Source organism: Rutilus rutilus, assembly GCF_951802725.1.
Source record: "Rutilus rutilus genome assembly, chromosome: 16".
Lineage (NCBI taxonomy): Eukaryota > Metazoa > Chordata > Actinopteri > Cypriniformes > Leuciscidae > Rutilus > Rutilus rutilus.
This window is the reverse complement of record NC_140224.1, coordinates 36938910-36948909: the sequence shown is the minus strand read 5'-3', so window position 1 is coordinate 36948909 and position 10000 is coordinate 36938910. Positions and strand designations below refer to the sequence as shown.

Genomic DNA, 10000 nt, shown 5'->3' with positions numbered 1-10000 from the left:
TCGTAAAAAACTCACTTGCGGCGGCCTCCTCCCCCTCTCTACCGCTGCTCATGTGCGTTTGTTTTGATCAGAGCAAGCCAACTGTATCGCGTGGAGCTATGTCTAGTTGTCTACCAAGGTGGGTAATCTGGTAATACATCATACATGCGTGTGTGTTTATGTCGAATTGCCGTAAAGCAATTTGTGTTTCGCGCTCGTTCTCGTTCTAGTTCTCGCTTCTCACGAGACTTCCAATTTCTATCTTGCCGGGACGGTAGTGCCAGAGCCCGTCTACGGAGAGCCTGTCCACTCCCTATTAAGCCCTATTGTACCGAATTTTGGTTGTAGTACCACCAGAGTTCCACTGGGGGGCGCTCGCCATGAGTGCAAAATGAATGGGAGTCAATGGGGCTAGACGGCTAAATTTGTCTCTTTCACCCGATTGCCGTTGAGAAATCTCAGATTTGATTGTAGGTTTTGCAAGTTCAACATGGGTTTTAGGTCGAAAGTTGAATGAACGAGTACTTATGTCATTTTGATTTCTTACAGGTTGAGTTGTTGTTGCCCATAACACGCTAGCATTCTGCTAATGACGTCAGCATTCTGACGTCATTGACATTTTGAAAGACTTTTTTAAAGCAAATAAGTGACTCTAAAAAATCTAACACCCAGCAATGTGTAATTTCTTTGCATCTATCTTTCGAATACAACATTCAAATTACTAGACAAAAAATTATATCCTGAGAAAAGTGGATTTTGAGGGGTATACCGCCATTGACCTCCATTCATTCTGCACTCGTCCTGTGAGCGCCCTCATATGGAATCAGAGTGGAACTGCAACCAGTTCAGAAGCCGGAAGTGTAGTGAGAGTGAAACTTCTCGCCATATTAGACATTCTCTGTTAGTGCCCAAGTTGCAAGGTTGGTTTTCCGCCTGGGAACGCTGGGGGGAGCGGGGAAAGTCACCAATATCACCAGAAAAGGTTGTTTAACCATCCAAATGATTTCTAGACAGTTTTATTAAGTTAAAAAAGTTACCCCAAGTTCTCCTTTAACAAAAATTCAGTAACACTTTATTTTAGTGTCCTTGTTACATGTTACATGTACTTACCATAGTAATAAGAGTAAATTATGCATAATTACATGCAATTAACCCTCAACCAAACCCTAATCCTACCCTAACCCTATAGTAAGTACATTTAGTTGCTTAATATTACTCAGTACTTAAATATATAATTACACTGTAACAATGACACCTTAAAATAAAGTGTAACCAAAAATTCATAGAAGTTATTCTGTGTCTGAATTTCATGCACACAAGGCATTAGCTGATGTAACATGTTTGTCCACAGATAGAGATTGAGGAGATGCAAAGTAACACGAGAAAGAGGATTCAGAGAGGAGAGAACAAGTTAACGGAGCTCACAACATCAGTGGGGACAACCAGGGTGAGTTTCGTGTAATGCTACGCTCTTTCAATGCCTTCAGTGCCTCAGAAAAATTTGATGGGTGACTTTTCCTAAGAAATTTTTTTAATGAAATCCAAAACACACCCCTGGTTAATATGAAATGGCACTGTATGCCATTCTAAAGAAATTAAAGGTTCATAATGTATGTCATTTTTCATCAAAAGGGATTTTCACACTTGAAATATAATCCTGGGTCATCCTAAACCCGGACAATCCTGGGTTATCTTGCTTCACGTTTCACACTGCTTATAATTTACCCGGGGTTAACAATTAATCCTCATAAAAATAGACCAGAGGCTGTATTTATTTTATTTTTTTATGGATGTCACTGGAGGAGAGGCTTCACTACGCTGAATAAACTGCTTTTGTGGGAAAACAGCTTATCATTTAAGGAATCAACAGCCATTATTTCCCATTAAACGTTAATTTTGTATTAATCTATTTTTAGAGTTTACACCCCCCAAAAAATACTGTTTTATAAGAGAAGTCACACAAAATTTTGTGACCGATAGAATTCAGTTTATGGCACTTTCATTCATTTCTATCGTTTCCGCAAACAGTGATTGACTTGCACAACTCTGAAAGAAATTCGATGACGTAAAGCCTCTAATGCGATTGGCTATCAAGACATACGTGATCCAAGTTGACAGTTAAGCTTTCTCTAATGGAAGAGCCACGGACCCTCGTATCTATATCCAATAATATCCCATATATATATCCAATAATAAGACCATCTCTTTAAAGGGATAGTTCACGCAAAAATGAAAATTAGCCCATGATTTCCTTTTCCTCAAGCCATTCTAGGTGTATATGACATTCTTCTTTCAGACGCACACAATCAGAGTTATATAAAAAAATGTCCTGGCTCTTATAAACTTTATAATGGCAGTTATTGGCCGTTTCTGTTTGAAGTCCATAAAAGTGCATCTATCCATCATAAAAGTGCATCTATCCATCATTAAAGTGCATCTATCCATCATAAAAGTGCATCTATCCATCATTAAAGTGCATCTATCCATGATAAAAGTGCATCTATCCATCATAAAAGTGCATCTATCCATCATAAAAGTGCATCTATCCATCATTAAAGTGCATCTATCCATCATAAAAGTGCATCTATCCATCATTAAAGTGCATCTATCCATGATAAAAGTGCATCTATCCATAATTAAAGTGCATCTATCCATCATAAAAGTGCATCTATCCATCATTAAAGTGCATCTATCCATGATAAAAGTGCATCTATCCATCATTAAAGGGCATCTATCCATGATAAAAGTGCATCTATCCATCATTAAAGTGCATCTATCCATGATAAAAGTGCATCTATCCATCATTAAAGTGCATCTATCCATGATAAAAGTGCATCTATCCATCATAAAAGTGCATCTATCCATCATAAAAGTGCATCTATCCATCATTAAAGTGCATCTATCCATCATTAAAGTGCATCTATCCATCATAAAAGTGCATCTATCCATCATTAAAGTGCATCTATCCATGATAAAAGTGCATCTATCCATCATTAAAGGGCATCTATCCATGATAAAAGTGCATCTATCCATCATTAAAGTGCATCTATCCATGATAAAAGTGCATCTATCCATCATTAAAGTGCATCTGTCCACCATAAAAGTGCATCTATCATCATAAAAGTTCATCTATCCATGATAAAAGTGCATCTGTCCACCATAAAAGTGCATCTATCCATCATTAAAGTGCATCTATCCATGATAAAAGTGCATCTGTCCATCATTAAAGTGCATCTGTCCACCATAAAAGTGCATCTATCCATCATTAAAGTGCATCTATTCATGATAAAAGTGCATCTGTCAATCATAAACCCATCTTAAAACAGCAAAGCCTTTTTATGTTGACCTTAAGAATGGTTCAGTACGGCAGGACTCTCTCACAAAATCACCAAATCTCTTGTGTTTGCTAGCGCTCAGCCCAAGAAGCAGTGGATGACATGGAGAAACTCCGCACAGAGCTGACAGAGTCCATCAAGACCCGATGCAATGAGCTAATCCATCTGATCCGAGATCAGGAGGAGACGGCCGTGAGTCAAGTGGAGAAAGTTCAAGAGCAACTACAGCAGGAGATTTCTGAGCTTCAACAGAGAGACACAAACATCCAGATGCTTCTGACTTCTGACGATGACTTCATGTTCCTCCAGGTTCCTTTAACATCCTTCTTCACGTAGATTCATGCTTTTACATGTGTCTGTTAACATGATGCATCCTGTGTTTTGTTGTGCAGAGAATTAAGTCCCTCTCAAATCCTCAAAGGTGTGAAAATTCACCCAGAGTTCATTTGAGTCGTCACGGCTTATTTGAACAGGTGAGGAAATCTATCTCTGACAGAAAGGACAAAATTACAGATTTACTCGAAGAGAACTGCACACAGTTATCTGAGAAAGGTGAGGTCATCACATTGACACAGTTTGAAAACTTAGTAATACATATAGCATAAAGCATGCAAGACATTACAATGTTGAGAACTGTTGAGACATATTCACTCCAAGAGCGAAGCATTAATAATCATTCTTCTAATCATGAAATCTTTTTCTGCATTCCCACAGTTCGAAAGGTTCAGATCTTCCAGCCTCCCAAGAGCCGAGAGGATTTTTTGGAGTGTAAATCATTCTTTTTATTTAAGTGTTGAAGTGCCATATTGAATGCTTATGGAAGCTTGTTTCCGCCACAGAATAAAACATTTTAAGAGATAATGGTGACCATTCATCTCACAATTGCAAGTTTAGATCTCACAATTTTTACGTTATTTCTCACAATTGCGTGTTATAAAGTCAGAATTGTGAGTTATAAAGTCCAATTTTAAGAAAAAAAAGACTGACATTTTCCCCCAGAATTGTGACATTTTATCACGCAATTTTGACTTTATAACTCGCAATTGCGACTTTATATCACGCAATTTTGACTTTATAACTCGCAATTGTGACTTTATATCACACAATTTTGACTTTATAACTCGCAATTGCGACTTTAAATCACGAAATTTGACTATAACTCGCAATTGCGACTATATCACGCAATTTTGACTTTAGAACTCGCAATTGCGACTTTATATCACACAATTTTGACTTTATAACTCGCAATTGCGACTTTATATCATGCAATTTTGACTTTAGAACTCGCAATTGCGACTTTATATCACGCAATTTTGACTTTATAACTCGCAATTGCGACTTTAAATCACGAAATTTGACTATAACTCGCAATTGCGACTTTATATCACGCAATTTTGACTTTAGAACTCGCAATTGCGACTTTATATCACGCAATTTTGACTTTATAACTCGCAACTGTGACTATATCACACAATTTTGACTTTATAACTCGCAATTGCGACTTTATATCACACAATTTTGACTTTATAACTCGCAACTGTGACTATATCACACAATTTTGACTTTATAACTCGCAATTGTGACTTTAAATCACGAAATTTGACTATAACTCGCAATTGCGACTTTATATCACACAATTTTGACTTTAGAACTCGCAATTGCGACATTTTTTCACGCAATTCTAAGTTGCGAGATGTAAACTTGCAATTGTGCGGAAAAAAAGTCGCAATTACCTTTTTTATTTTTTATTCTGTGGTGGAAACAAGCTTCCGTAATATTATGCAACACAGAAGAGATAAAAGTCTGTTTTTCTTCCTGTGCAGATTCCTGTAGACTGACGCTGGATCTCAACACAGCTCATAACAATCTCCATTTTTCGGAAGGAAACACCAAGCTGATGTGGGGTGCAGTTCAGTCGAATCCTGATCACCCCGAGAGATTCGATAGATGGTGGCAGGTCTTAAATAAAGAGGGTTTGACAGGCCGCTGTTACTGGGAGGTGGAGTGGAATGGCACAGTCATCATAGCCGTTTCATACAAGAGCATTGTCACTAAAGGTCCTGGAACTGAAAGTGGATTCGGACGCAATGATCAGTCCTGGTGTCTCTGCTGCACATCTGATCAATACTCTTTCTGGCACGGGAACACTGAGACCAAACAACTTGAAATTCCCAGTTCATCCCGAGTAGGAGTGTATCTGGATCACAGTGCAGGCACTCTGGCCTTCTACAACGTCTCTGACACTATGAGCCTCATTTACCGAGTCAAGACCTCATTCTCTCAACCTCTCTATCCGGGGTTTGGGTTCAGGATCGGGTTTTTAGGCTCCATTCAAATTCCTCCCTTAGTCTGAAATCAGAAAAAACAGAGACAGCATTTATAAGTTTGTTGAAAATCTGTACTTCTGATCTATAGTTCATATACAGTACACTGCACTGAATATTGTATACTTACTCAAATAGATACTTGGTAAATTAACAATAAAAAAAGTTCTATGAACATTTAAGTAAGGTGTATATAATCAGTTTAATCATCTCTCATTATGTGAAATTTATGTTAACATTTTCTGTGTGTAAATGAATCAATGTTAATGCATTGATTAGTGGGATTTAGAAAAATTGTTAAAATTTAAAACATTGTTTAATGAGTATGTTATCTTTGTGCATTAAAGTTCCCCTATTATGCTATTTTAAAGTCTCCTCATTTTATTTTGGATTCTCCTACAATAGTTTTACAAAAAACACTTTAATTTTCTCATAATAAACACTGCACATCACCACATTGTTCAATGATTCTCAAACGATTCAGGCTCTCTAAATCCCTCCTTTCCACGAGCCTACTCTGCTCTGATTGGCCAGACAGCTCAGTCTGTTATGATTGGTCTACTGGTCGCTCATTAGCATACCTGTACTTCAGAGGCTTCCTAAAGCTCAGCGATTGAATTAAATACAGTAACGATGGCGTTGATTTTACCATATCAATCTGAGCACGAGTCCAATGATGAAACACTGGAAGAACTGGTTATTCAACTCGAACCTCCATCGCGAGGACGACTCGAGCAGGACGTTTCTCAGCGATACGCTAATCAGTTTAAAGAACAGATGTTAATTCCTCACCATCAGCATTAACAAGTGTATGTCCATCAACAAACCCATGTGTATATTTCTAATTTATTGCAGTGCATATGTGGTAACTGCACTAATGTGAATGACTGATGACGTTTTCTAAACAAATCTTGCTCCATCCTTTATCTTTCCTCAAAGTTGTAAGAACGATAGACAATCTGCATTAACAGAAGCAGCTTTAGGTAACTGTGGCCCACAGCTGATTAGCATAAGTATTTCAGTAAGACGGTAATAACGTGAGTTAGCCTGTTAGCTGGAAACGTACACAATATAAAACACAAAAGTATTTTGAACACCAGGTAGAAAATATATACATCAATAATTAATCATACTTACAGGTTGTGATTCTGAGGTGCAAGTTGATCCAAATAAACTGAGAACTGACCCATCTTTCTAGAGCACGCGTTCTGTGACTCCTGCGCTGTTGAACTCTGAGATTTGAGAAACAGTCGTCAGTGAAATGGCGTGTTTGAAGGCGGGACAAGCTGTTCGCGGGTGGACAACGTACAATACTCGAAAAATTAGAATATCGTGCAAAAGTCCATTTATTTATAAAGGTGAAACTAATATATAGAAAATTACAAGCAATGTGAGATATTTCAAGCCTTTATTTGTTATAATTTTGATGATTATGGCTTACAGCTTATGAACATTTGCAAAATTTCTGAGATTTTGAATTTGGGGTTTTTAAAGGCCATAATCAACAAAATTATAACAAATAAAGGCTTGAAATATCTCACTTTGCTTGTAATGAGTCTATATAATATATTAGTTTCACCTTTTAAGTTGAATTACTAAAATGAATGAACTTTTGCACATATTCAAATTTTTCAAGTTTCACCTGTAGGCGGGCATTATGCAAATATCTTTTATAGTGACGTAGAACTATCGCAGTGAGATTCGAAATACAAACGACTCGTTCAGGCGGTTCTGAGTCTGAGTGCACTTTCGACTTTACAACTTTTATATTCACAAACAGCTATATCACACACTGCATGAAAGGTTATATTCGAAAAATTATAATTGGGGCACTTTAAACATGCAAAAATGACCTTTGTATCATTTATCTTCTTTAAAATGTGTTTATCTGGCAAAGACAGAAGTGGGTTTACCCGTAGCACTTTTCCCTTCAAATCCCGTGCAGAAAAGAGATTCAGAAGGATTTCAGCTTTTTGGCAGATCTGTTTGAAACAACATTACATTCACAAAATGGCTTCCATGATTCTTCCCCAAAGTGCCTCGCAAAGGCATAATTTAAGCCATTTGAACTGCATCCATATGCAAAGTTAATTTAAACAATAAAGCCATATATTATTCAGTAGGCCTACACAATTACTACACAAACGCTAATAGACTGAAAAGACACCTTGAAACAATCAGGGAACTAATCAACAAGAAAATTACAAAGGGATTGATGCATCAGAAAAATAAAAATATATTTCTTGCTCATCATTTAATCAAATGTCATCATATTTTAAGACATCATTACTATCATTTTGATGTGTTTACCATTATTATCGAATTATTATTATTGAAATGTATGTTTAGGCTAAGTTTAATACTTCTCTTTGATTAATATTTATGTCTAGCTGATTAACTTAGTGTGAACTTTTGTGCTTTCTGTTTAGATGAGGGCAAAAGTCTGTAAGTTTCTAATAGACAGACCACAAATGTCTGAATATCTCAGAATAAAGCGGTAAACGAATGTTATCTTAGCTAAGCATCTTGCAGTGTACAGGCTAACACATCAGAGTGTGAAAACATGTGTCTTGTGAATCTGCTTCGATGCAATATACTATGAAAAGAGGAACTTAGATCTGTTCCGATAAGCAACTGTATAATAGGGAGATTAATATCTGTACAGGTCAGTCTATAGCCTGGACTCAGACCTTGCTCTTTAGCGAAACACTTTTCTTTTCAGAGGGAGATCTCTCAACCAACTTTGATTATCTTTAGGCAAGAATATTATACTCAGAGTGTGTCAATTGTATTTTACAGAGAAATATTAGAAGTAATTTTAACTTCATTTTATGTTTCTTTATTAAACTTTTAATAAGTATGGATGAATTCATTTGACTCTTCATTTATTATCTGATTGTCTGCTGTTAAGAAATAAATGTTGACTTGATCAGCTGGATCTCCTCCTTACATCAGGACAAACATGGCGCAGGGAACAGGCCTTCTCAGAATGTTTGTAAACAATAGGCACCGAGTAACTTCCGGGTGGCAGAACGCGAGCGGCTTCCACTGACTAACTGAAGAGATCCAGCCGGCGACTGCAACAGTTACACAGTTAAAAACATTGTTGTTGATCAAAGTTGAAACGATGATGAAAACGTGTTGTGTTTGGGGTTGCGCTGCCAGATATACAGCTGTAGGGGTTTCATCGATGTCCTGTGGGTGAGGAGGTTATAGCGAGTGGACGTCGTGTCGTCAAAAGTAGGAAATCTTAACGATCCGCTAATTTATATGATTCATCCAACGTTTACATTTCTGCTGCCAACCCTGCTTGCCCTTCAACTCTGCTTCGTGTATTCTCAAAACGGTCCATTTACAAAATCACAGCAGAGCATTTATCTTCCGCCGGGGAAATTCGAGACTAATATTAGTAAACTTGTCTCTTTTGATGAAGAGACTCATTGCCGGTAAAAGACGGCTGCCCACTCTCACGCATTCACCGTGAGACTCACGCAATTGTCACTTTTCGCACGCTCTCACGCCACACATCCATTTTCTCACGCAACTTACCGAAATGTATATTCCTCATACATAATATCGACCAATCAGTGTTTTTCAACCGCGCAAAGGTCAATATAACAGCTGGAGAACAATTGTCACATAACATTTACCTCAGGAAAGCCATTTAATGACTATGTCTATGATAGGCAATATAGCACGTTATTTGGCTAGAAAAAAGAGCTATAGAGAGTATTTTGCTAGTTATGTGTAGGCCTACATTACATATTTATTATATTTTTTACTTATATCATTAAACACAGTTGTTATTATGATAAAAAATGCATTATATTTAATTACATTTTTTTTTTATTACATTTTTACTGTCGACGGTGGGCCTCCCTTCCAAGCAATTTACTAGCGTTGCCATAGGAACGCTTCGGCTTTTGCCACACGGAAGAACGTCTATAACTGATGTGACGTCATGGTGAATTGTCGTTATCAGGAATAGAACTAGCAGAACCGTTCAGTGGCGCTGTGTGTTTCACTGTTGCCCCGCCCCTCCACTGATGTTGCTTAGCAGCCAGTGCAAACACACACACACACACACACTGATGTCTTCCCAGGAACTGGACTCAGGGTTCGGCAGATCCTCGTCTCTGTTCGGTCTGCTGATGGAGAAACACAGGGCTGTCAGGAAGGTTTGTGTGTGTGTGTGTGTGTGTGTGTGTGTGTGTGTGATGTTGATGTTCTTCTATTCTCTGGAGGAGTGTGTCAGATTTCTCCTCGTCAACAGTTGCTGGGTTACATCTCAACAACACTAGTGCACACTTGAGTGCACACTTCAGCAGATGCAGCACTTCTGTGTGTCAAAACTCAGGGATT

General features: G+C 37.7%; 2 protein-coding genes across 2 annotated transcripts in view; both read left to right on the top strand.

Annotated features, from left to right (window-relative positions):
* LOC311306055 (tripartite motif-containing protein 16-like) overlaps nt 1-6002 on the top strand; it is a 7621-nt gene extending 1619 nt beyond the window's left edge. Inside the window, exons 2-6 of the mRNA XM_084434233.1 lie at nt 1331-1426; nt 3390-3623; nt 3707-3866; nt 4029-4082; nt 5138-6002. Coding sequence (XP_084290359.1) covers nt 1331-1426; nt 3390-3623; nt 3707-3866; nt 4029-4082; nt 5138-5667 — 1074 coding nt within the window. The 3' untranslated portion in view covers nt 5668-6002. The remainder of the gene's footprint in view (nt 1-1330; nt 1427-3389; nt 3624-3706; nt 3867-4028; nt 4083-5137) is intronic.
* Nucleotides 6003-9725: 3723 nt separating this feature from the next.
* The window catches only part of tex47 (testis expressed 47), an 8873-nt gene continuing 8598 nt past the window's right edge, over nt 9726-10000 (top strand). The window contains exon 1 of the mRNA XM_084435127.1: nt 9726-9816. Within this exon, the coding sequence (XP_084291253.1) occupies nt 9730-9816 (87 nt within the window). The 5' untranslated portion in view covers nt 9726-9729. The remainder of the gene's footprint in view (nt 9817-10000) is intronic.